Source organism: Pseudopodoces humilis, chromosome 3, assembly GCF_049639895.1.
Source record: "Pseudopodoces humilis isolate 2021_Gansu_Grassland_sample_001 chromosome 3, ASM4963989v1, whole genome shotgun sequence".
NCBI lineage: Eukaryota > Metazoa > Chordata > Aves > Passeriformes > Paridae > Pseudopodoces > Pseudopodoces humilis.
The window spans coordinates 47,814,650-47,841,840 of NC_142202.1; the positions used below are offsets into that span (position 1 = coordinate 47,814,650).

At 42.3% G+C, this 27,191-nt stretch overlaps 1 protein-coding gene across 5 annotated transcripts in view; it reads right to left on the reverse strand.

The window, feature by feature from the left end:
- The window catches only part of SASH1 (SAM and SH3 domain containing 1), a 541,099-nt gene that overhangs the window by 97,141 nt on the left and 416,767 nt on the right, over positions 1-27,191 (reverse strand). For 3 of the 5 annotated variants that reach the window (XM_088052803.1, XM_088052802.1, XM_014263649.2), the window contains exon 2: positions 58-186. In XM_088052803.1, the coding sequence (XP_087908929.1) occupies positions 58-186 (129 nt within the window). Of the gene's footprint in view, positions 1-57; positions 187-22,876; positions 22,996-23,248; positions 23,400-23,998; positions 24,102-27,191 lie in introns of those variants that run through there. The other 2 variants (XM_088052805.1, XM_088052804.1) reach the window with 2 other exon arrangements.

Consider the following 27,191-nt stretch of genomic DNA (forward strand, 5'->3'; position numbering starts at 1 on the left):
TCATCTGGAGCATGAATGGCAATTATTTGTTAATAAAGTCGTAACGTTTCTACATACCAAATCAAGGTCTTGGGAAACCCTCCGCTTGCGCAGCTCTTCCATCCTCTCACACACATCTGTGAAGCAGGTGTTATAGTAGTCTGCATACTGCTGTGCCAGATCATCAATATTTCCCAGTGACCCATCCTACAGGGAAGACAAAGAAAACGGGTTAATCAATTTTAAAATTCTAATTTAAAGGTAGCACCACAACTATGAAGGAAACCCCCCTCCCTGCAGCACACCCTGCTCAGGTCATCATCTCTACCCAAGAACACACTAACACCAAGAACAGCTGGGAACTGCAGTGCAAGAACAGTTCCTCACAATCAGGTGGGACTTTGTTAATTCCTACAGACAGAAAGAAGGCAGGGACAACAATGCACACCAGTGGAACAACACATCCTCAGGCACTATCTGCCTCAATTCCCTCCCATCAGCATATACTCGTACTGCACCTGGTTCTCCCAAGCAGCAGCAGCTCACTCTTCCGAGAGCAACATTTGCTCACATTTCACATACCCTACCAAGAGTAGCCCTGCTTTGTAACAATGACTAACTGTCATTAATGACAAATGACTAATGATAAATGACTAAAGTGTATTTCTTCCCAATACACCAAATCAGCCAGACACAAAGACACACTGCCTGTTGGTCTTGTAAGATGTACTGGAGGTAGCAACACACTTTGCTGAGTCCCAAATGTCTGCTTTGCAGGGCAGGATTGCTACATTGCTAATAAAATGTCTATAGCCCAGAAATCTAATTAGAATAGTCTGTTAATTACAGTCCAAATTCATACTTTAAAAATGATGAATGAAGAAAATAAGACCAAGACAATAAAAGGGCCAAATTTTAAGTGTCATGAGAAACCTTCCTAAACATCAGATATGTGTGCTGCACCTGTGAAGTGAGGGGGTGAGCAGGTACAATAGGCACACACCTGAAGATAGGGCCAAAAGATGGGGTGGAGTAATCTTGTGTCCGTATTTGTCAAATTTATGAAAGAGCATGTATGTTACTGTGTGCATTCTTTAGAAGGTAACAATCTGATCTCTGTGCCTATCCTGAGAGTAGAACAAGAATACATTGCAGACTATTACTTCATTGCTGCTGTTAATAGATGCACACATATAAACATGAAATTATGTCTTGATTATTAAGAAAAAGCTAAGCAATAGAGAAGTAATGTAAAGATAATTATGCTAATAATATACATAAATTGCAAGGTTGAGTTATAGCATATGAGCTAGGAGGAACTCTTAATTAGAAACCACACCTTACTGAAGCTGTTGTTACTTGGAAATAAGCACATGGTCCCACTCTCAGGGATCTGGACTGTGCTGAAGAGGTAGGTTTGCTCTAATGAAGTATCACTTCCAGAGAATTGGAAAAAACATTCCGGTTTAAATCAAAGAGAAAGCCTATCAAAAGCTACCTTCTACTCTTTTAAAGTGTAATTCCACAGGCAGAACAGTTATCTCCTGAAACTTTTGCAGATTCCCCAGAAACTTTTGTGGAGCTCTCATTTCCAAAATTTAGAACAACTTGCATTTTCTCAACACTACTGTGTTCAATACAGGTGGAAAACAATTTGCATGTCACTTGTTGGAGTAGCAGAAGCAAAATAACGACACTAATATATGCCTACACTTTCTCCCCTACCCCCATACTTAATTTTTTTTTTTACTGTAGTTTCTATCTCTCAACCTGCCAAAGATCTCACACAAGAGATGTTTCAAGCATTAAAAGGTTGGGGTCCTTACACAAATACACTTCTAGTATATTCAGGCTTTCCAGAGCTTTGGACAAACAATTTCCTGCGCTGCTAAGAAAACGTATAGTTTACACAGGGAAAAAGCCAGCCTTTGAGAACACAACAGTACTACCCCCTGCCTTTCTACAGGAGTGACAGTGCTACCTGTTCAAAGGGGAAGCCTATGTCTTCTTCCAACCCCCTCACCTCCTTGGCATCCATCTCTTCCCAACAAGCTGGGGAAGAAACTTGGAGTCTTTGCCTGTACCACAGGTTGTACAAACTTCCCTGTGCCACTGGACACTCTTCTGGTGGCTGAGGCTGTGCTTTCTGGTCCTACATGCACTATGTGCTGCTTTCGGTGTTTAAACACTCAGTAGGAATAACCAGTGCTGCACTGCTGGGGAAAAGAATGAACACCAAACAGACAAAGCAACCCCAAAACTAAACCTTCATTTGCTCACTTTTGTGGGCAGTAAGAGAACCTGTATGACTTCCTAAGAGACGACATGACATCTGAATCCCAGCCACTCAATCATAACAAACATCCCTCTCTAAGGGTTATCAAAAATTCCCACTTTGGAGTACCTTCCCCAGCCAGAGAATGTTTATTCCTTGATGAGATTTACCAGTAAAGAATATTGAAGGTGGAAATGGACATGATAGAAGAGAAAGAGAGAGAAGCATTATTTTAGTAGAACATTATGAAAACTGCCTATCAGTCCATTTCCTCTCACAATTCTGGAAACCATACATTCTATAAAGTTAACCTGGTCCAAAATATGGAAAAATATAATTTTCAAAGGTAATCCGAATGAATTAATGTGAAATTCATTTGAATGAATTTGAAATGACTTTGAAATTGCCTGAAATACTCCAAACCCAAACATATCACACGAACTTCAGCTTAGCTGTGAGCCAGACAGAGCTGAGGATCTCGGCACGCTCCAGTGCTCCTCCCCAAACCTCCTCAGACACGTGGTCCCAGACCATTTGCAGGCTAGCAATGGCACTGCCAGTGGATCAAACACAGCTGAACAAGCGCTCATTTTTCACTTGTGCTGGCGTGCAGTTCACTGTGCTATTTTTAAAGGTAGCCTCCACAAGGCTGAAGGCTTCGGACTGTCCTGAGAACAAAATTAGCTCGATTGCAGCACCCCAATTAAAGGCCGCAGAACATGGGTGGCCCCACTGCCAGGGAGCACGTGGCTGCAAAGAAAGGCCTATTCACAAGTGACCCAGTCCGCCTGTGCCATCGTGTCCAGAAGAGCAGAGCTGCAGGCATCAGCCTGCCTGACTGACAGCAGAGATTGCTGGCACTGCTCGGCGCTTGCATGAGGGGGACGTGCTGCAAATGAAAAGAAGCTTAATGCCCAGAAAAAGATGAAGGAACAGAAAAAAAATTCCACAAGATCTTAGAGACGAGAATAGACAGCTGACACACATACTTGTTACAGCCCTGCCACGTGCTTTTGCTGGGTTACCAGACCAAGGGCAGCTACAGCTTTATGCAGGTGCCATTCCACAAAGGCCACGTGCACCCTCCTCACTAGATGTGGAAAGCTTTGGGAAGTTTGAAGCCCCATAGCTTCAAAATTAGAACAAAACCACAAACATTTGCATTTGCACCTCAACTTGCCAGAAAGGTGCAGTGGAAACTGCCAACTGAATGATTTGTGTCTGTGGCCAAGAGTTATTTTTGAGTTTATGCATGCAGGCAATGCAGAGAGCATTGCTTTTGTCAAAAGAAATACAGAGACATAAATCAACCCAAGCCAAAGACAGCAAGCATCTCACAACCCACAGCATCTGCTCACATTTCATGTAAGTGAATTTCACAACTTAACAAAGGATTGTGTATTTGATTTATATGACCTCAAATTTGATCCCTACATAGAGTTATCTCCATCATCCTCCTTTATTCTTCAAGCACTACTAAAAACATGGCAAAACTTAGAAAAGAGAAGATGCTTCATTTTTCTACTGCACAAATAATGGCCAAGACCTACTTCAGATATCAAACCACAAGTATAACTCATGTGAAGAACCATGACATTTTGTCTGTTCTTTAAATTGACCCTCCCAATGTCTTCAAATAATTCTAAACTGTCGCACACAAAATCACCAGCAGTGTCCTTTGCAATTCTATTTTGGTTTTATGTATTTAAAAAATATTCATATGCAAAACATTAGCTCCAGCTTGGTAAGTCATGCATTCCCTTACAAACAGAGTCAAAGGAACAGTCTGAGAAGTTTTTAAAAAATCTAGAATTATTAATAAAATAGAACACTAAAAGCATAACTAACAATATTTTTAAAATATTTCACTCTGATGCACAAAGAGTAAGACCCAGTGGTAATTTTCAAAAGTTTAGACAAATGTAGTGCGCCATTTTAGTTTCAAAGGTAGAAAAAAGCATAAAGTTACTTGATACAAAAAAAATAATAAGCCAATGTAATTTATAATAAGCCTTCAATCATGTACCACTCGGTCCCATTTTGATATAGATGGGTTGCATATTTGAGAGCGCTTATGTAAGCAATGAAAAAATATATTGCTTTCAAATTTGTTCTTACTGATATATCTATAATTCAGAAGCCTCTGAAATGCTCTGAACTGCTAGTAATATTTTAAAAAACAAAACCTCATAATAAACTCTCATTTTGTTACAAATTAAACAGTTAAAAAAAGCACTAATATGAGGAGTGGTTTACAGCAATTGTGCTTATTACCATCCAAACCTCAATGTTCCCAATGATATAATCCTGCAGATCTTCTGGTGGAAAAAAATTTGTGAGCAATACAAATATCAAGCAGGAAAACCATTCCCCAAACACTTTATTGGTAAAAAGTCACAATGTGTTTCCCCTAAGACTTCACTACTGCACAGACCCTTCCATAAAATAATTTGATAGGCAGGAAAGTATACAACCCATTATTTATAAAGGGTTAAATGTAAAATGAAGATTTAATAGTCTAATGAAAACAGAAGTTATCTCAGATTTCTATTTTCTAGTTGTGACGTGTGTTCCTAAATTTCCATTTTATAATGTATGCATGCAACATTTTTTGGCATCATAAAACAGAGCAAAATGATGAATTGCCCTGAAATTCCTAGAGAATTAGTTCTGATATGCATGTGAATACCAAAGGAATCCATTGGGATTCCTGTTAATGGAGTGACTACAAAGAAAAGTTGGAACGATTTGGCACTTATTATAAAGTTAGAATTTATCGGTCACTGCACATCAGTTAGTTTAATGCCTTGGCAGAATCCTTTGTATTTGACATCTGAAAGTGTAAAAGGGAAAAATGTTTTGCTAGAGAACTCTGCTGGCTGTAAAATTAAGTAAAAACACATTCAAATTTTAATAGTATAATAAAATAAAAGCACTAATAGCTAAGGAGGAATAACAAACTTTGCTAAGTAACAGATACATTTGAAGAGCCTGCATGAATAAATACATGATGAACCTAAATATTAAGCACTAGCAGAGCATCCATACCTTCTGCATAAATTTCTATGCAGAATAAGATTTTTAGAAAAAATCTTCTAAATATACAACTATTTTACTCTGTACTTTTCTGTCTCAGAATCTGAAAAATGTGTTACAAAGTTGCATATTTCAGCATATCCTCCTCCTATTCTGGCAGATATTAGGAATGTCAGGAAAGAGGTCTTGATTACCGGATATATGTCTCACTCTCCCAGCCCCAGGGTGAAATTCTTGTAACTGCACGAATCTCAGAAATGTAAAAAGATGTGGATGTTACAATCCTGTTTGTTCAGCGAGACAGATGGGACTGTCTGCCCGCACATGGCAATGCAGGTTACAGCACACAGTACAACTGGAGAAGTTCAAAACTTACAAGCCACTGCAGCTATGGCCAAGCACATGCGTAATCTGGAATCTTAGGAAGAGGTCAGAAACTGGGGGTAAGACAATCTGACTTTTTTTCCTATTAAAGTATAAATGAATGTGGAACTGGCACCAGCGAAGGGAAGGTGTTCTTCCACAATACACAGCAATCATGCCCTGTCAATGGCACTTTTTTTGACCTTTACAGGCTAAGATGAGAAAAATCCATTTTCATGCCTAAAACACAGGACTACTGTGTGGAGAGACACTTTAAACATTAGCAGCTTATTTCTGGCAGTTAGATTTTAACAGAGATGCCTACTAAAAATTTGTGGAACACGACCTTGCATTTCAATAATACCTTTGGTTTGGATAGCTCTAAGAAGTACATAAATGAAAGCCAGAATGTGGGCCAGAATAAACAGGCTTGTTTGGGGAAGGGAGATGGGTAAGAGGGAGGAGGGACAAAAAAGCAGTGAAATGGGAACATCTACTGTAGGAAAACATATTTGTGCCTAATAAACACCCTGTTTTTGACAGGACTTCATCTGCATTGCACACATCCTACAAGATGTTTAAAGTTAAGCAGAACTAGCTTAGCCAGAAAGCAAGGAATGATCAGATTTTCATGGGACAATTTTGACTAAGATGTCATTGCTTGTTAGATACTTTTACTAATCATAAAAGCTTGTAAAAGCTTGGAAAACTTTGCATCCTTCCCTGAACAACCTTGGACTCATGGCAGAACTCCCTGCATTCCAAAATATACTAATACCTGAATTCAGGCTACAGCTGATTTATCTGAGATACTGTATTCCAGGTTCCTTCACAGTTCTTTCTAAGGAGGCAGACTGAAATCAGACCCAAACCTTTTCCAAACAGAGGAGTTAAATCTGCATCCACCTCTCTGGCTAGAGCTTGTGTCTCAGTTTACAACTGTAATACACAGTGAGGACAGGCATCCGCAGGAAAACCTGCAGAGCTCCATTATAATTCTATCTGTTACACATTTCTGACCCTCTTACCTGTCTCTTTCTACCACTGTATTTCTGCTAGCAATGGGACTGATGTTTGCTTTCTGGCACAGCTTCAAAATGCTTGCATTAAAAATGAACCCAACAAGCTGCTAGAGAAATATTCCTAGGGCTCAGCAAGGACAATCTTCCATTCACCAGAGTTAACAATTCCACTATCTATGCAATGACAGGTTCAAAGCCTGTCTTGACAGTCAGCAGGGTCACAAATGTGAATGAGACAGAAGTGCAAGGCCAGGCAGACAGCGCTTGCCTTGATATTCAGAAAAAAGCATAAAATACTCAGTGTACAAGTCATGACATTTTTATATTGAGAACAGCTATTTTTGAGGATGCTGAAAAGTTGTCATGGTTCCCTTGACCTCTCTATACCAGACACTGTGAGAACAAAAAGAACATACAGACCAGACGGATTCAATAGACTTTCCATTAATTTTTATGGCATCTGAGGGTTGAGTCATTAAACTATGTGGCTTTACAGACAGAGTTACAAAAATAGATGTGATACTATTGTGTCAAGCTCTCTGCAGCATGGTTATAGATTCTGTACAATAAGCAGAAAGCACAATGGTATACTTTGATATCAAAGATTTTGCAGCAGTTATCTGAAATAACTGATACAACCCACTGGGCTCAGAGCACAGTCACTCTAGACCCAAAAAATTAATATTAAACCACAGAGTTATACAGTTTTTTTCATATATTTTATATATATATATATATATATGTGTGTGTGTGTGTGTGTGTGTATATATATATATATATGTATATATATATATATGACTTTGCCCTATCTTTACATCAAAAAACCCTCTTACTTTTTTTCAAAATTCTGCAAATAAAGTGTTTCCTTCACCAGTAGCACCAGAGCCTTTTCCCCCTATCTTTTTACTGTAAAGCCCCAAAGTCTTTGTCAAGAAGGTATAACAAAGCATCTGTGGAAAAAACATTCTGAATGTGATTTCTATTTTTCCCTCTGTAAAGAAAAATAAATTTAAAAGCACACTACTGGGATCCCTCTCTGTGGCTTGCAACCAAGGAAGTCCTCTGTGGAAAAAATAAAAATATATGCATGCTGACAAAAAAGTTGCATCTATGCAAACATACATTCCAACATACTTAAAAAGTTGGTATTTATCACAAGTAGAACCAGGTCTTGACAGGCAAGAATATATGCAAACTTTATTCATGAAAGTTAGTTCAAAGCACTCTTAATGTCCAGCTTCCCTAATAACAGTATATTATCTTCTATCCTCCACTCCCTGAGGTGCTCAAAACCCTTGTCTGCTCTGATACCTGAAAGGTACCCACCATCCACCAGACTGGTCAGCAGTCGGCTACAAGTTGCCACTGCCAGCTTGTAAAGCAGAGCAAGTAAACTCCGTAAGCCATGTAATAACTGCACCTGACATCCTCTCATTAGTTCTGTCTCCCCTGCTCTCACTGTCTCCTCCTTTTGCACACTCTGCTGAGATTTTTTTCTTAAACTGAGTGAAAATTTGTCACTTCACACGCACTAGCTGCACTGGGTTCTAGCCTGAGACTTGGAACACAAACCAATGCTAAACAAAAGAATGGCAAGGGTTAAGAAATGTACATATATCTGATAAAAGCACCATTAAGGAGATGGAGGTGAATTTCTTGTTTCAGATTTGGGAAACTTAGCATATATTACGGGGGTGGCTTCATGTCTGAGATAAGTTAGGGTCTAATGAAATAGATATGCAAAAGGCAAACATCTCAAGTAGATGATGAAATAAATATTTCAGGGAGTTAGCCATATCTGCTGCAATAGTGCAGGAGGTCTCATTAAAGCTCTTTTCCTTATATTTTGTAGTAGCACAGTATGAAAAAACCAAATCCTCTGTGATATATGGGACTACACAACTGAGGTGTGAGTAATCATTAAAAGAGGTGAGTGAAAAAATATAAAGAGAAAGCAGGTAAAGAAAAAATATCTGGATATTTAAAGGCAAAACAAACTGAGTAGTCAACAGTATCTCAGGACAAGTGTGTAAGCTCAGCAAGTCTTGTTTACAGTATTTCCCCAAGGTGTTAAAGTTGCTCAGAGAAAGCAAACTTTGGTAATAGTTATGTGCTAGTTTTACTAACAAAACAACTATTCCAAGTGTCAAGGCAGGAGAGAATAACTATTTTTAAATTGAACTGTGCTACGCTTTTCCCCTGGACAGTGTGGCAGAAGGAGGACATACTTTGTCCAGAAAAAGGAAAGTTCACTCAAAAAACTTCCTCATCCTTGTTTCTCTGATCCCCCTGCTCCTCCCCCTTGGCTCTTCACTGTACTATTGCATGCTCCCTGCTGCTTTGAGAGCCAGGCCCAGGATCCTGGGCAGGTCCCTATGGGCAGCAGTTTCCCCCAGCCCACCAAAACCCAGCAGTACTGGCTTTGGGATGCACCAGTAAAGGAGAACACTCCATGCCTTCCCTCATTTCTTACCACCCCAGCAGCTAAATCCTGCATGGGACCTTCCCCCCAGCTACAACTACTGAAGGGTAGAGGAGAGAGCACAGTCCTCTCCCACTCTGAAGCACTGGGAAAACCCAGCAGGGATGCAGTTGCTCTCTGTTTCTCATGGCTGGACGAGCCTATTACCTCATCTGCTTACCTACTTACACGGCAAGAGCTATGAGGCAGCACTGCACCTTGCATCACCCAGCCTGGCTGTGAGCATCCCAGCATTTAGAAATGCTGCTCTTAGGAGGCTGGGTGTGACAGCAAGCACAATTACTTACTCCCGCTTGTGCCATTTTGGATGCTGACTTCCAAGAGGAAGGTGCTCTCCTACTATCCATGTTAAGATTTCAGAAAGGGCAAAGGAAATCTCTAATATCTGCCTTCACTTCAAACTGTTTTTATGAAGAGTGAAAAAACACTGCTCTGCACACCCCAAGGCATGACAGGATCATTCCTCTTTTCTGGGAGTAGGTATGGAAATCAGCAGTCCTGGTGGAGGTTCCCAGAAGCACAGGGCACTACCTGCCCCAGAGACACAGCCCTTGATTTACTGTTCCAACTGCAGAGAGCAGCCCAGCTGCCAGCTGTGGAAAGCCAGAATGCTGATGTTTAAACGGCTTTCTCAAACTCTGATAATTTTCTGGTTTTTTCCTGCTAGAAATTCAGCAGCTCACAGCCTAGAGGATACACCCAATACTTCTACATAAGCAGGGACTAACCTCGCCTTCACTCCTACCGCTTCCTGACAGGACGGCTTTTACCAGGAAAGGAAACAACTGTAATTGAGCATGGAGCAATCCATGTTTCCCCCTGTAATCTTAGCAGCAGAAGAAATGGTTTCCGGTAGCTCCCGTAAGCAAGCTGTGCCCAGGCTCCCCTTCACCAACAGCGCCCATCCCGCCTGTCTGTGCTATCCCTGCAAACCCTCACTCCTGCAGGGACCACGTGCTCCGTGCTCGCACAGAGAGACAGCATTAATAAACTAGCTTGAACAGACACCCCACATTCAAACAAATCTGAAACCAGAAAGGCTGACTCTGCCCTGAAGCAGTTCAGTGAAGCCTCAGCTTTTGACTCTTAACAGAGGTATGGCACTGTTAGCACAGTCTCAACCACTGTAGGTAGCTACAGTGAACCAAATATAACACTGCTCATGCAAAACTTCACAGTGCTGGGCTCAGGTTTTTTATCGCCTTAACTAAGCTTCCTCAAGTCTCTTTGGAGAGTGTTTTATTTAGGAACAGTAAAGCACAGTTATCAAGGGGTTTCAGTTCATTTAATTAAGTTGAATACAATTACACTCCAGTGGGTCTTAAAAATGAAGAATCTATTTAAATAGTATTTAGATGCGTATCTTTTAAGTACCACAGATTGCACAGGGCTTCATGTTTATATCAATTAGGGATATCAACCTAACAGTAAGAACTCTATCGCTTGCCAGCTTATAATCCTTTCCACTCTGGAATTCTGTATTTTATTTACTCATTTCCTTGTATCTGTGTACAGTGAAGAAGGGCTTTTTGCGTTCCTGTGTGCTCACACTGCTTCACCATTGCCAAAGCACTTCCTAATTAGGTTACATAGGCATCTTACACAAATAAAAGAGGAATATTTCTGCCTATCAACAGAGCATATCCTACAGTCTGGGCCGGAATAACTGTGCGATTGCCATATCTCCCAGGTATTTCAAGCCCATATTTTTCTGAAGGGGGACATGAAGGATGTCATGTGCTTGTTTCAAGGAAGTGCTTAATCCTGTGGCTGCTGTCAGTCCAGTGGCTCTGCCCACTGCTCAGAGACACGAGGACAGAATGAAGTTTCATCAGAGGAAGCTCAGATGGGACATTAGGAAAAAACAGAGATTGTGATCCTTCACTGAAATGGGCTCTCTGTGAAATTAGTAACAGCATAAAGCCCACCAGAGTTCAAGGAGCATCTGACAATGCATTTAGTCTTATGGTTCAGTTTTAGGCACCTTGTGAGGAGTGTAAATGATCCTTACGGGACCTTTCCAACTTAGATATTCTCTGATTCTATGTTTATGCTTTTACTGGAGACTGAATGAGTTACTCAAGTGGTGCACATCACAGAGATGCACCTCAAACTGAGGCACAAAACAGTTTGAAAAGCCCCATATGACTAAAGAGGTCATAAAAAGCAGAAGCTGGCAGCACCCCAGTGTTAATGAACCTTGCAAAATACTTGTGTCTCTACAAAACCCCGTGTCTGATTCTCACTGACCCAAGGCCCTGAACCACAGGCTGAAAAGAAAACAACCGTAGATAAAGGTACTTGGACTTGGATGGCAAGCTAAGCCCTCACTTGAGCAACTTCTTTATGCATAGTGACATGAACATCAAAAGGAGAGCATCCTGCTAACTAACCATTTGTCAGGACAGTTGTCATGCCAAAGAAAAACATCTCACCTAGTTGTAAAAATGACAGTAACATGAAAAGAAAGTCTCAGATGGAAGGAATTTCCTCACAGACTCTGCTTCTCAGATGAAAAAAGTGACTGCAGTCTCAGGGAACACCACCCCATAAACTCAGCAAGAGTGGTAGGACAACCTCTGTACCAGGCTGCATCTGAAGCAACACAAAACCAGCAGGGAGCTCTCTGAGCAAGATGATGTTAAACCACTTTTCACAGTCTGCACCATTATTAATTTCAAAACAAAGGACGTATAGTAAATAAGCTCTTTCATTCTCAGAGAATTAGGATTTGAAAGAAAACAAAGATTTTGCAGTATGACTCTTTCAAAAGGAAAGGAAAATCATGTATTTTCAGATATGGTAATCTCTTCAAAGCTTAAGAGGTGCAAGGGCTGGTTCATAAGGAATGACATGTGAACAGGAAAACAGGGCATCAGACTGTCTCTAGGAAAATAGTAAATTGCACTTCATCCCTAGCTTGCTTCATCTAACCAGCCCTCTGCTACCAATTACCCATTCAAAGCATCCACTGGCAGTACCTTGATGGTTTAGTTTCACATGACTCATACACCCATCAATGGTTACCCACCTATAGCCTGCATTTGTCTCTAAGCAAAAACAAAACAAGGTGTGACCAGCTAGACATGAAGGCTTACTTTGCTTATGATATCCCTACTCACTGCCTGAAATAAGCCTTTTCATTTCTGATCCAAGCTCAAATCTCCATTATTTATTTCATGCACCCTGACATCCACACCATTCAGCCACCTCCCCTGGGCCTCCAGGAAGCCAGCCTGCACACTGACCTTCCCCTGCCAAGGTCCCGGTGCGTGCTCCAGCCATTTCCTGCCATGAAGGCGGCAATTCTTCCTTTCACATGATCCTTCTAAATCCCTCTTCCTAGCAGTTGCAAGTTACTCTTCTCAGCTGGGACTTTTCTGGCCACAGAAATACAGCTCTGGATACTGACTCACTGCACCTCCATCCCCTGTCATCCTCTGTTTCCGCTTTATATGAGAGGTATTTTCCTAAGAGAGACACGAGTCTGGAGAAAAACCCCCTGCTTCACTCTTTTTTAATTTTTTTGTTTTGTAAACTGCTTAAACCCCCCAGCAACAGATCTGCCTAAGAAAGGCAGAAGGGTCAGCAGGAGTTAACATACCTTTTTATCCCCCTTTCCACTCTCTCTTTCATGGCAGTTTATAAAATAATTAACCATCTGTAAGCATTCTGAAGTAGTTATTAGGTTTCACAGATAAAAAATGAAGATTTGTACAATCTTTTGTATTCTGTGTACACTTGAGACAAGGATTAAAAACCACAAGTAACTTGGCAAAGATTATTTGAAGAAAGTACCATTCCATCAGAGAGAAAAAGCAGCATTGAGAACATCCACCCCTTTTTTTTCCTCCTACTTTTGGTAATTAGGAACTCAAACTCCACACTAACCAAACCCAGTGAGACTCATCATGACTAGGATAACAAGGATATGCAGAAGAATCCCTTTCCCTTCTCATTTATGCGTGACCACACACCGTATGTGGTATGAAGCTATTCTTTATCATCACCATCACGCCAGTATTTTGGTGAGGTCCTTGACCTTATGTTCCCTGTTAACTTCCTGAGTTTAGACAGCTATCATGCAAAGCTTAGGTTTTACAAAGTTTATCCATCTGCACATATATAGTCACTCCCTGACACAAAATCTAAACAATGCATTGCTGGGTTTGGGCTGAGCAGGAAACAATACATCTCACTGAACTGAAGCATCCCAGTGTCCTCTCAATTCAGTGCACATCAGAACATGGCACCACAGCGGAGCGGGGCTGCACAGGATTAAACTCCATTTCTGGTCTCATTGTGAACCACTCAGAACAAAGGTGGGTGTTATTAGAGAGGAAAACAGAATTTTTAAGGATGGGGTGTCCTTTTGCACTACCTACAACAGAGCAGTCTCCACTGATTAAACAAGAAACAAAACTGACCCTTCCCCCAAATCTCACAAGAAAAATTTCCTCTAGAAATTTCCTCTCCTTACCAGGTTTTTTGGTTTTGAAGTACAGTATCATTCCCAGCCCTCTGATAAAACGTTGCACAGGAAAATATTTCTCTCCAACCTTTATATAAAACATGATATAGCCCTAAAAACACTCTGAAACATTGTGTTTTTAAGGTGTAAACATACAGTCATCTTGAAGATGGAAACTTGAAGAGAGAAACCACAATTGACATAAAACATGTAGTCTGCTCACACCTTTTCCTGTTTTACAATGGTTATTTATGAATTCTAAGGTGGGAAAGAAACCTAATAATGGAGTGGAAATCACAACCTCCAGGTATTGGTGGGTATTATGTATGAACACAAACACATGTATAAAACAGGATTTTTCTTATTTTCATCCTCAAAGATTATAAACTGCAGCTTAAATGCGAAGGATTTATCATCAGCTTTCAGAGCTACTGCACTAAGGTGGCCAACCACTAAAGCTCCAGAACTCACAATTATTAAATATTATTCTGTATAACTGAAGGCTGTGTTAAGTCTATCAGTGATACTCATAACAATGTGAAGCATGTCTGACATGGATGGTGAAAGGAGATGACTCTTAATTTAGCAATAGAAAATAAGTGTTTTCAATTTGCACTCCATCCCTAGGATTGCACTAGAAATTTCTGATGTAAAAACCCCTTTTGGCGGAGTTGCAATATGCAGCATGTGTCTGCTGGAAAACAGCAAGCAGAGAATCCAATGAGAAGGGAAATGTTTCAGAACTGTAACAGACATAGATAAACAGAGATAATAAACAAGCAGAACACGAACATCCAAACATCCCTGCAAATGTAAAATGTGTAAAACCCACAGATTCTTCAGCAGTGAAATATCATTTCTAAAGGTATATATTATGATTAACAAGATATTACTCTGGCAGCAAAATTCCTTAAAAGCCTAAAATGCCTTTTTTTCTGAAGTGCAATGTAATGCTATGCAATCAGCTCTTGCACGTTTTCATCCAAGCTCCAGCTGTGGATGTGCACTTGCTGACAGAACTTTTAACAGTGCACCATGGTGCAATGAGCTCTCATGTTTCCTCCATCAAGTTGTGCTGGGGTTGCAGTGAAGCAAAGAGCAAGCTCTGCAGAGCAGGGTCTGCCTGGTGCTGGCATTGAAAGGGGCAGGAGGCTCAACTCACCTGAACCTGTGAAACAACAAAAGATGTGTTTTCCTTTTTTCTTAAAAGCCTACAGGCCACACACTGCTCCGCTATAAATAAACTTGTGCCTTAGGCTCCTGAAGTTTTTATGTAAACAGTGCAAAAAGTAGACCCTTTATCTTCTGTTTATCTTTTGTTTTTGTCATACCTATCAGCACTGCACAAAGCATCTTCAGTTGCAGGTGAGAGAGTTAAGGAGCATCTTGCAAGAGATTGCTCATGTACTCTCAATTTAATATTGTAACAAGCATGGTACTGTTTCCACTATCATCTATCAGCCCTCGTCATGCTTGCTGCAAAGCTTTCAAAGCATTGCTTTTATTATTATATTAAACAGTTACCTAATCTCTTTTACACACACTCCCACGCACAAAGAATATCCTCCAGGTGGAGAATTCTGTGAGATTAAATATTAGTAGGCTGTTACCTACAAAGAGCAAAAAAGCACTGTATATCATCATAAATACAGTGCCAATAATGAAACATAAAAGGATGTATTCATATTCTAGATAATTGTATTACCATGCTTGTAACCTTCCCAGTGTGTTTACCCACACAGATGAAAACAGACATATCTTCTCCATCTGGAGGCCTGATGATGCAAACTGATCTCAAGAGCATATTGCCTTGTCCATGCAGGGCTGCTGGGAAGTCAAATCACCAAAATCTAACGAGAGAGCAGATCTGCACCAGCACTCCAACCAGATCACACTCGGATTGTGACACAGATATTAGAAACCAGTTCTCCAATTTATTGTATGACTCTGTTAAAAAGCCTGAAAGTGTGATTTATAAATCATTGTTGTATTATACTCTTCAGCTTGTCCATCCGTTTTTCCAGCTACACCCTGCTTAAAACTGTTTTCCAGATAGGTTATACAATCCTCACTCTCAGTTTCCAGCTCCTCAAAGAAACATGCCTCTAAAACTAGTATGTAGCTCAAAAATGCTTATACAGGTGTCATTAGAACTTAAACAGTTAAGTACTTTATTATACTAATCTTAGTTCAAATAAACCCAGTACATGATAAGTCTGTGTTTCAAAACATGGCAGTAGACAAGAAAGTTCAGCTATTACCATAAGCCAGGAAAAACATTCCCCCTGCTTCCAGAAGATGAAAGCAGAGCCAGTATGCCCACACCTGACCACACCACAGGAACTGCACTGTGGGGGGGGGGGGGGGGGAGAAGGCACAGGTAGCTCCTTTTATTTTTAATGTCGTTATTTTCAGTAATGGAAATCTGTGTTGTGAACCCATGTGCCCAAAACACGTTGTAATTTTTCCTTGCCAATGAGTTGTCTCTTGGTGTCAAGCAAAAATAAAACCCTCTGATATCTCTTTACCTTACTGCACAATGTGTCTACATGCATTTTTACAGAGAACATGTTTTTATAAGTAGAAACCTGATTTTTAGACTTACACATATGAAAGCCAGTTTCTTCCTTTAGTCCATTATCTCATGAAAAACATGGAATCCACGACATCCCTGCAGTCACAACCACCTTCCTCCTCCTCCCACCACTAATAATGCCATCAGACAAAGTGGCAGGTTCATTAGTCATCAGCTGCGTCAAGCAATCACCAAGAGGGAAATTGTTAGCAGCATTCATTGTTAAAACAGGTACTGTGACAAATCACTTTGCTGGGTCATTACAAAGTATTCCTACTCCTCCTGTGCTTCTGAACCTCCTGAAGTCCGAACACAGTGTGTACTCTGACGTTAATACTGTCACAAGAGGGCAAGCAGAAAAGAAGGCAGTCTGGGCTGCTGGATGAAGGAAAAGCTACAGCCATGGATTCCACATGACAAGAGAGTGACCCAGAAGGGTGCAGGAAGCAGGGCTGGGTTCACCAGAGAACCCTCTCCTCCACAATGCCACCTCTGAAGGGAAAAAAAGTCCTGCAGGAACATGGCCCAGGGCTAAAACTGGAACAGCTCAACGTGTGTGTGGACTAAGTTAAATTAATGATTACCTACTTCTGTAAAACGTCATTTGCTCTAAAATATACTAAAAATAAAGGTTTTCACCTGACTGTAGGAAATGGTAGCCAACATGTGTAGCATAGTATACTGCATTCCATGTAATAAAAGTCCTTTAACTGCTCACGTGCAACACCTTTTCTTTTTCCACATCAATTTTCACATTTTCTTTCTGCTTAGGAACTGACATTCTTTTCATATCCACAGAAGGAAGAAGGCATCATTACAGGCAAATTCTAGCAACCTTGTATTCCATTGCTCTTAAAAAACAGAGAGAGCTTGGTTGACTGACTTTCAAAAGATGAAAAATGAAGAAAAGAGAGTATTTCCAAGTTGGTATTCACAGTAAATCAGCAAGAGAAAGAATTCGCTTTCAAGAAAAAATGAAGAAGGCACAAGAACCAAAAGCTCTTATCACTCCTCATGGTCTAGGGTCTTATGGGGACTAAATTCTCTGATGGAGACATCTGTTTTATATGCCCTGACGTGCAAGAAAAAGCCTAGACCAAAGGTTATCTCTGTGAGCTGTCTTTCCTCATAAAGGGATTAGCATTTCTAGGCATAACATTTCATGGAAAGGCAAAGGAGATGCAACAGGTTGAGTTTAAATTATAAAATTGAATCCAACACCTAAACTGACAGCCAGTCGCTCTCTCTTTTGTCTTCTTTATTTGAAAGCAGAATACCCTTCATGGTTTTGTAAAATAGAAAAAATAATATCTGCTAGTTTGAAAGCAGAGGCCAGGCCTTCTGAGTTTATCCTTATTGCTGCAAATAGGATATGCTTTAGAAAATGTGCTCCAAATAGAAGTCAGAACAAAAGTGTTTTGAATCAGAATCTCCCAAAGTGCATTTTGAGTTAATTGCACAGTGCCACAGGCACTTTGCTGATATGTCATCAATAAAAATGATAAAAAAAAAGTATATTGTATTTTTAAAAGCACATTCTACCTGAGGCAGCTACTCAGTTGCCTGTACATTTCCACAGAGCTGTGCTGAGCGTCCGTGATCTCAGCTGGAGTGGCCTTTTGGTGCCAATCTGACACCAGAAAGAGTCACCCAATGAGAAACTGAGAGAGCAACAGAGCAGAGATTTCCATAGGAGGTTACAGTGATTTAATGAGGGCTTAACAAAGAGCAATCCTGCAAGAAATCTTTGGCTGGTGTTAGCTGCCACAACTCCTCCTGGCAGTTCTACAACTGCTTTTATCAGTCAGGGATCTACTTCCCTGATCCTTCCAGATATCCAGACTCCCTGGCTTAATATCAAATTCCTCTTCCCAAAGTATGCTAGCCAGTATCCAATTACATGTTATCACAGTAGCATTATCAGCTGGCCTCTCTCTTTTGGTTTTTTCTTTATTACTTTGATAAGAAATTCAAATAGTCACTTAAACATGGAGACCAAGATAGATTATATATGTAAATAGTATGGCTCTTGGTAGCCAAGTGAGCTTTATTGTCCTCAAAATACTCTGTTCACTTCAACTAACAGAAGATGGTGGGAAAGGACTGGTTTTCTCTCAGCATAATACTGCAAAATACTATTTTGTATTTTTGCAAAAAAGAAATAATATTTTTTTTCTGTTTCAGCTGTTATAACTGATTGAGTAGTTTGAAACAAACTAGCTACTGCTTTGAAATAAAAAGCTGGAAAGACTTCTAATTTTGTGGCATCTCATCTTCTAATCAGTGTGGCTTTTCAAGTTCTACTGTATCTTTTGCATCTTGGCCACTGAAGTCAAAAATCTCCTCAATAAGACAAATAAGACACTTTCTTTGGTGAAACTTATTAAAATTGATCAGAGTTTGCCAGTGATTTCATTAATGTCAGGATTTGACCTGGATATCTCTCATATATATATATATATGAAGGAAGAACTTTGCAAAATCAAGAGGGGTACTAGAATGACTTCCCTGTACTAAGGTAAATGGCCTATGTTTTGAAAGCACATTTTTAAAAAAATGAAGCTCATGATTTTAATCTAATATCAAAATTTGTTCTTGGATGTTATAACACAAACTTTTAGACCTTGAACAACAAAGAGTTTGCGATCACCACATCAATACATTATTCTATGCCAAAAAATATCCCTTCTTATAGCATTGAGTTTTGGCAATGCAGAGAATTTCTTTATTACTGCTCACAGTCCACCTCTCTCTAAAACCTTAATACACTTCCAACATCCACCACTGCTTTGAAACACTGAAAATTATAACTATCCAATACATTCCAGCATGTGCTTGCTACAGACTAAGCAAAAGCTTTTGAGTATAATTTTGTTATCTAGTAAGCTCCATTAACAGCACAAATAGCTTGAAGTGCTTATACCAGATCTGCACCTACAGAATATTTAATTAGAAAAGTGCAAAAGGGAAAAGCCACATTTACTTCAGCAAGACCTAGTACAGAGGCAAGCATACACTCAGTATTTATCAAGTACAGGGCTATTACGTGACTTCAAAGTCTATAAAATATGCTCCTTACAAGCAGCACTTGACAACTATTTTCTTCCCCTCCAGACCTGGGATCTGCCATCACAGGTTCCTCCTAATGAGGTCCTATTTAAAGGAACATAACTAAAAATATACAAACAATGAAATATATTTATCCATATAAATATGGAGAGGGGCTCAATTTTTATTTCAAGTAACTTCAATACTGATTATCAGCTGGGCTGACACTATGGCCTCTCCTCCTAATTCAGCACCTAGAGTAGATACCACCACACTCCACAAGGCTTCCAGCAGGGCCAGTGGGAGGAAGGCAACACCTTCCTCTTCCCCACTGCTCTAACTTCTCAGTATGAGGAGGGAATAATCAGGCATTTTATCACTTCTATGAAAAATGTCTTTTTTACTTTAAGGACAGCAAATTGCTGGAACAGGCTGCACAGAGAGATTGTGCAGTTTCTGGCCCTGGAGGTTTTCAAGATGCAACTGAGTAAAGCCCCAGGCAACCTCACCTGACCTCAGAGCTCTCCCTGTTTCAGCATGAGGATAGGCTAGATGCTGCCTGAGGTTCTTTCCACCCTGCATCATCCTACAATCATGGCTTAAGAATGTGTTTTTCTCTTTCATTCCATCAACAAACTTTTGATGATCAGCTTCTTTCTTAATTTCATTCTAGTTTTCTCCTTCCAAGATCACAGAATCATAGACTGGTGTCTGCTGGAAGTGACCTTAAAGATCATCTAGCTCCAACGCCCCTGCCATGGGCAGGGACACCTTTCACTACACCAGTCTGCTCAGAGCTCCCCATCCAAGCTGGCCTTGAACACTTGCAGGAATGGGGCACCCACAACTTTGGGCAACTTGTGCCAGTGACTAAGCACTCTCACAGTAAAGAATTTCTTCCTAATATCTAATCCAAATCTATCCTCTACTAGTTTAAAGCTACTCTCCCATGTCCTGTCACTACATGCCCTTGTAAGAAGTCTTCATGTTTGTTGTAGGCTCCCTGCAGGTACTGGGAGTCTGCAACCCGGTTACCACAAACCCTTCTCTTCTCCAGGCAGAACAATTACAATCTCTTATCCTTTTCTTCACAGGAGAGATGTTACATCCCTCTGACCATCTTGGCAGCTTTCCTCTGGACTTGTTTAACAGTCATGTCCTTTCCTGTATTGGGGACCTCAGAATTGGATGGAACGCTTCAGGTGGGAGTCTCACAAGAGTGATCTTGGCTCTTCTCTCCTGCTAGTGCATTCCTTTGGTAGCCTCCAGGCTGTTCCAGGGCCAACCTGGCCACCATATCACTGCACCAACTTTTTCATTTATAGAGCTATCCCCAGTGAATCACCCTGGTGTCTACATCTGTGTTCCCCACACAGCTTGAGTCATGAACTGCTACAGATCCCAGGAAATTAAGACCCATGCTCTCACATAATTGACAATGATAATTGACAATGCAAAAGAAGTAAGCCAGCTACACAGGCTACTGATGTGGCATCATGGACTACAACCAACCAGCTACAGACTCCCATTTGGAAGCCACAACTCCAGTTTACTGCTTGCCTTTTGCAGCACAGGTTTGAAAGAGACAAAACTCTATGCACCACAAAGATGAGCAATGGAAATGGCACTGGAGCTACCTCTTCCTTGCCTTCAAAGAAGGACAGAGCACTAAGTAAATTTATACTCAGTACCTATTAGGACCTAATTTTGCAGCCCAAAAGGAACTCTTTAAAAATCTACATCTGAAGAAAACTGACAGCATGCAGCAAGAAGAACTTCGGTCTTCCCTCTTATAGGTGAGCCTACACAACCTATCTTTTCATATCTGTAATTGTGTTGCAACACAAAACACTGAAAGAAGAAATGCTAATAACTCTGGGTGATGTTTGCAACTGATATAAACCAGCAACTTCATAATCACAACATGATTCCTTTCTATAAAGCTGACCAACTCTAAGACAAACGATTTTAGCATTGTTTTATCAGAAGGCAAATAATAATTAGAGAGCTCTGTTTTCCCAGGAAGGAAACTAGCTTGTATGACCAAAAGAAACCTATTCAAATTATTAGTTGTGTGACAATCAGATCTTTTTCTGCACTGAGCTTCAGCGTGCTAGGCAGTTGGACTGGCCTCCTCAAACACTCCTTCCCAGGCATCCAATAGCACTTTGCTCTTACTAAATGCAGTACTGAAACCTGCCAGAAAAAGAGAGAAAGAGACTGTTCATAAAGTACCAACTGTGTGCTCCTTATAAACTGGCAGAACTGACTCTGCTTGCATTCTTAGATCAAAATCATTAACAGTGAAAAAGTGTACGCAGTTGGGTGCTATTAAACTGAATGTCAAGTCAATGGAGAATTTCTATGAAGGAATGACACACATTTTTTAACCTGACTTTGAATATTAACAATAAAGTCCATGTGGTAAAAAATATGCAGCATAAAATGCTAACTAAATTCTCTGGTTGATTCTATAACATTTCATCTGAACTAAATCCTATGGGTTTACCATTCATTACGTTCCGTGGCAGTTTTCCAAAAAGTATTTCTCACAATATTCTTGAATGTCTGCTGGTTAAATGTTAACAACAATAACTAACACGCATCAAGCCTATTCATTTGCTTTTAAAACGAATAAACAGGCACTCCACTGTTGATTACCACATTCCTGTATCACTGGAAAGCTGCCAGCTCCAGTACGTATATAACGTTAGTATTTGTTTTTTTGCTGAGTGGCAGTCCTCTGCGGTAATTATCATCTTGCACCTAAAGTAAATATTATTCTCTCGCTGCAAGTAGAAATAAAGGATTGACTCTTCCTGTAGTTTTACTGTTTGCCATCCAGTCCGTCCTGTCGGTACGCTACGTGCCCATTAAACGTAATTCCTTGAGCCCTCGTTACTGGTGACATCTCTTTTGTCTGTACCCAGTGAATTACGAGGATTAGTCCCTCCTCAGAAGATCACCGGCGCAGAAACTCCACGGGCCGTAACCGAGCAACTCGTCTCCGAAAAACTACCGGGAGGGAGTAAGAGCTCCAAAGCCGGCGCCTGGGAGTGCCGCGGGGCCCCGGGAGCGCTGCGGGACGGGCGGCCGTGCCCGGGGGCCCCGGGGCTGCGCCCCCCACGCTCGGGGCTTCACCCCGAAACGCGTGCGGGGGATGCAAAGGCTGCAGCGACACCGCCTTCAGCCCAAAGTGCCCCGAATCGGCGGCACGCCGGGGCAGCGGGGGGACAATGCGCCCATTGATCCGCCTGAACCGGCGCTCCCGGGAGCGTCCCCGCCAGCGGGCAGCCCCTGCGCGGACCCGCTCCTTGGCGGTGCTCGGCGCGGCCCTTCCGCCCCTTCCACCACGACAGCCCAGAGAGCTCTGCTCCAGAACCCCGATGAAGGCGGCCACCGACACGACGAGTGGCTTTGCCCTTGAAGTTAGTTTTTCTGGGACGTACGCGCCCGCACAGGGTGGCCACGCTCCAACTCGGGCAAACTCCGCAGCAGGTGCCAGGAAGACCCGGCGAGCGCTCTGCAGCTTCTCCATCCCCTCACCCCAACCCAAACCCCCCGTCCCGCGGCAGGCTGCCCCCGCGGCCGCCCCGTTCTCAGACCCCGTGGCCACCGCACTCACCAGGATGCCCATCACGTCCGCCCACAGCTGGGCGGACACCTCCGACGTGCCGCTCTCCGCCGGGGCGGCGGGGCCGTGCGCCCGCCCCCCCTCCCTGCCCCGGCCCGGCCGTCGGATCAACGCCGCCCCCCCCCCGCCGCCGCGACCGGCCCGCCCCGCCCCGCCATCCTCCCCCGCCCCGGCTCGGCCCGGCCCGCCCCGGGACACCGCGGGACGGCCCCGCCGCCGCCGCCCCTCAAACTTTCGAGCCGGCAACAGAACAGCCGGCCCAAAAATCCTCCTTCCTTCCCTGCCCGCAGGCTCGCCCGGCGCATGTGGCCGCCCCGGGGCAGCAACAAAGGGCCCCAGCGCCGCCCCGGCGGCTGCACGCACCCCAGAAGTCAAGAGCCGGTGTCGGGACACGCGTGCTGGCTGGCGTAGCTCTTGTTCTTGCCATCCTCCTTACTCCCGTGCCGGTGGCTCGCCTGATGGCCGGGAGCTCCAGCGGCCAAGTCAAGCGAGCTTTCTTAACACCGCAGAAAGACTGTGGGAAGAGGTATCAGCCACACGCATTACACGGCGGCAGGGCAAGGGACACCCTGTTAGTTCAGGTTCAGAGTTTGGGTACAAGGCGGTCATCTGAGGAGCGATGGTCTATCACCTATCGCCCTTAGGAGGGACTGTGAGAATGCTACCTCCCCTACGTCTGTGCCTCATGCTCCCTGGTACCACCCCCAGTCCCCATTATAGCCAAATTGAATAATTACTAACTAGGGACAGCAGCAGCGACGCTCCTGCACTCTACATGGGAAACTGCTAAGTGCCCACACACACGCACTTTTTGAGGAAGGCGCATTAAACAACAGTGGCCAAACCCCACTGCCTGTGGATGGAAGAAGTGGCAGAGGTCAGCGGAAGAATGACCTGAAGGCCTATCCACCACCTCACACCTCACTCACAGCTTCTGCTGTGACCGGCAGCAAGGAAATCCTTTACTCTTAGTGCTCATTCCTAAGCTTTGAACTGTTTAGATGCTCCTTGAAAAGCTACTGTTTCAAGCTGCCTTTTATTGGAAGCACCTGTCTGCACGGGGTGGCAGGGAAAGTGATGTATTTAATGGACGCGCAGCTGTCACACACTGACCAAGCATTTTGAGAGTTCACAAAACTGAGCAGTCAGTAGATCCTCCAACATCCCTCCTGCCCTGCTCACTGCCAGGCTGTATGCTACATGCTCTGCACCACCCAAACACAGCTCAGAGCCTGCCCTAGAACCTGTGCTCCCCTTCAGGCTCTCTGTTCAGCCCTGGGGTCTCCTGGCACCAGGCTCCTCTCAGCCCACTCGCCAGCCCTACAGCTGACAAGGCTCCCACTGAGGGCACAGCACTGGTGGTCTGGGAGGGCTGCAGCAGCAAATGATACCATTTGCTGTCAAGGCTAAAAATAGCATCCGGAGAATGAATAAAGGAAAAGTGGGGTTATGGCACTCATCTTCTCTCAATGTTCTCAGCAATGCTCTTCTTCTGTCCTCAAAGCTAGGATTGTGTAATTTAGTTTGTAGGCTAGCACTGGAGAGAAAAGCTGGCCAGAACATTTTCTTTCTCATCAACTGCCACACGAAGAAAGGGACGAGACTTTTCTAAGCACTTTGTTACTACAAACTGTTACTTTTGCTCAAGTGGTCAACGGCAGAATTTGAATAGAGAAAAGGTGGTGGGGAGCAGAGGCAGAAAAACTAAAGAATTACGCTGAGAGAAAGTGGTAAAGAAACCACCGATGATGATGTAGAAATACACACAATTTTTCTGACCCTCCTTTAGAATTCACATGTAGGATACACCCTATGTAATGCATCTTATTGACTAGTAATGAGAAATAATGAAAGGCCCAAACCAGGTGTAAAATCTCTTCTAATAGACCTTTAAATTGTACACAGCCATAAGCCTATGAAGTACAAGACTAAAGGTGTGTCAGTCTCTTGGTACTCTGAGATGGCTTGCATAACTCAAAACTGGTTTAATTAGCCAGGAGTAATTTACTGACTGACCCTCTGAAATTCACGTTGAACCACTTACAGCAGTAATGTCAATCTACTTTAAAATATCTAAACAAGGCACACTTGATCTCAGGATTTAAGTATTCTGGGCTTGTCGTACACACTATCTTTTGTACTTGGTCTTTTTCATAGATGGAGGCATATTAAGGGAAAAAAAAACAAACAAGAATAACAATTCTGCAGCACAAAGCCTAAACACTCATTGCTGTGTCTTGGGCGGCAACAGATTAAGATCAAATAGGTGCAAGGGGCAGTACTCCCACTTGCCTGGCCCCTCCCTTCCGACCGAGGTCATTGCTTCTGTGCAATGATGACTACATCACTTACTGAAGCAGGTCCTGAATAGCCACACTTTTCAGCCTTGCAGTACAGGTAACAGAAACTAGATTATAAATTGTGGTGGTCCCAGAGCTGCTTCCTGAGCCATCCCTTTTGTGAAGGCAGCAGCTTTCATCAGAGGAGCATGATGCATGGCTGCGGCAGTCTTCCCCTCAGCCTTTGAGACACACACCCTTTGATTTCAAGAAAGTGAGATAAGGAAAGATCTTGTGAAATCACATGACTCCAGGAGCAGTTGCTTTAAAACCAAATGGACACGAGAGAATCAAAACAAATCCATGGCAGTTTACAATAGCTACCATCTTCTACGGTCTTGCAACTATAGTATTTATGCATTTTCAGCCATTTTCACAAGACATTCAATGAATATGACATGCTAAAATAATTCCCTGCTCTTCCCTCAAGTAGAATCACGCCCTCCTTCTTGATAGGACAGGGCTCCTCTATTTTAATGAAGCCAATGTCCTGCAGAACTAAAGCCCAGGAGTACTTTGCAAAAATCAGCTGCCACAAGAGTATGGGAGTTTTAGAACAAGCAGGAACTCAGATCTTACAAGGGTTTTGAAGCCCAGCTATGAGTGCAGTATTTTGTGATACAACCGCTACTACAAAATAACAAATTATCTGAAATTTGGCATGTTAGAATACAATTTTTGTTTGTAATTTTATCTGTAGTTGCCTAGACAATAACTCGAGCATCTACAAAAGACTGCTCTCTAAAAGCATCTTGTGCTGGATCTCTCTTACAGCTATTGGAAGAAATAAATCTAGTCAATTTTCTGAGATTCTTTGTGATGTTTCACAAGAGGTATTACCAGGTGCATAACATTCAGAAATCTTGAGAAATGGTCATTGTGCACCTCCAGGGGAGCACTAGGCAGCAGGGCAGCAATCCTGATATGATTCCCCAGTGTGCTGCACCCACAATGTGGCTGTGATGATTTGTGCTCTGCAAATCTCTGAAGAGGAGATGCGAACAATTGACACATATGTGGCCAACCTAGTCTTGCCGATGCACTCTGCATGTAAGCCTGTCTTCCTATCACTCCATCAGCTACACGTGGATGTAAAGTTAATATGAGCTCCCCAGACATACAAACCAGGCAGGATTAACCAACTTGGAGAGCACTGGTCTGTATTCAAGAGAGATGGACTTTCTTCTAGAGTAAGACTCAGAGCAGGATCCTAGCTCTACGTTAAGGTGGCTGCTGAGAAGCTCATCTTTCTCCTTTCTTTACGGAGGGTTTAGGGAGATGACCTTCACTAGGACAAATTCTTTCTCTATGAAAAGCATGAGCCTCAAACACAAACCTCTTGAGTCATGAAGGCAATAGGTGACAAACCTTCTGTTCCAAAGCGGTGTGTTCCATCTCACCACAATGTCACGTAAGTGTTTCAACACAGCATTTAATAGGGAAAAATTGAAATATATGTCAAAATAAACTGGCAAAGCCAACTTGCACTATCATAATCAGACTATCACAACTGTTGTCACCCACATCAAAGGCATTTAATCCAGGAAATCTACAACCTTGAGCACTTTGGTATCAATTTTAAGCTATATTGCAAGAGGGTGATATCAGGTTGCCTTGGAAAGGGGACTATGCTCTACAGAGTAAATGGACACCAAATTTTATAGGTTCCTGATAGATGACCTGAGGGAAATGGCTTCCTGCTCAGAGACCTGGCAATTAACTCTGCATGCATGAACAAAATACATGAGGTTTCTCAACATCACTAACAACACCCTGCCCAGTAGATCAAGTCCAAATCAGAACATCAAAGCCTCAGAGAAATAAATAAGCAAGCCATTGTATGCAGAGAGGCTGCAGGGAAAGGAAGAAATAAAAATTCCAGCTAGCTCCTGCAGGTGACCTGCCAAAGCCCTAAAACTCTTAACACAAGCACATTACAATGGAACACACTATTACCAGTGATTGCA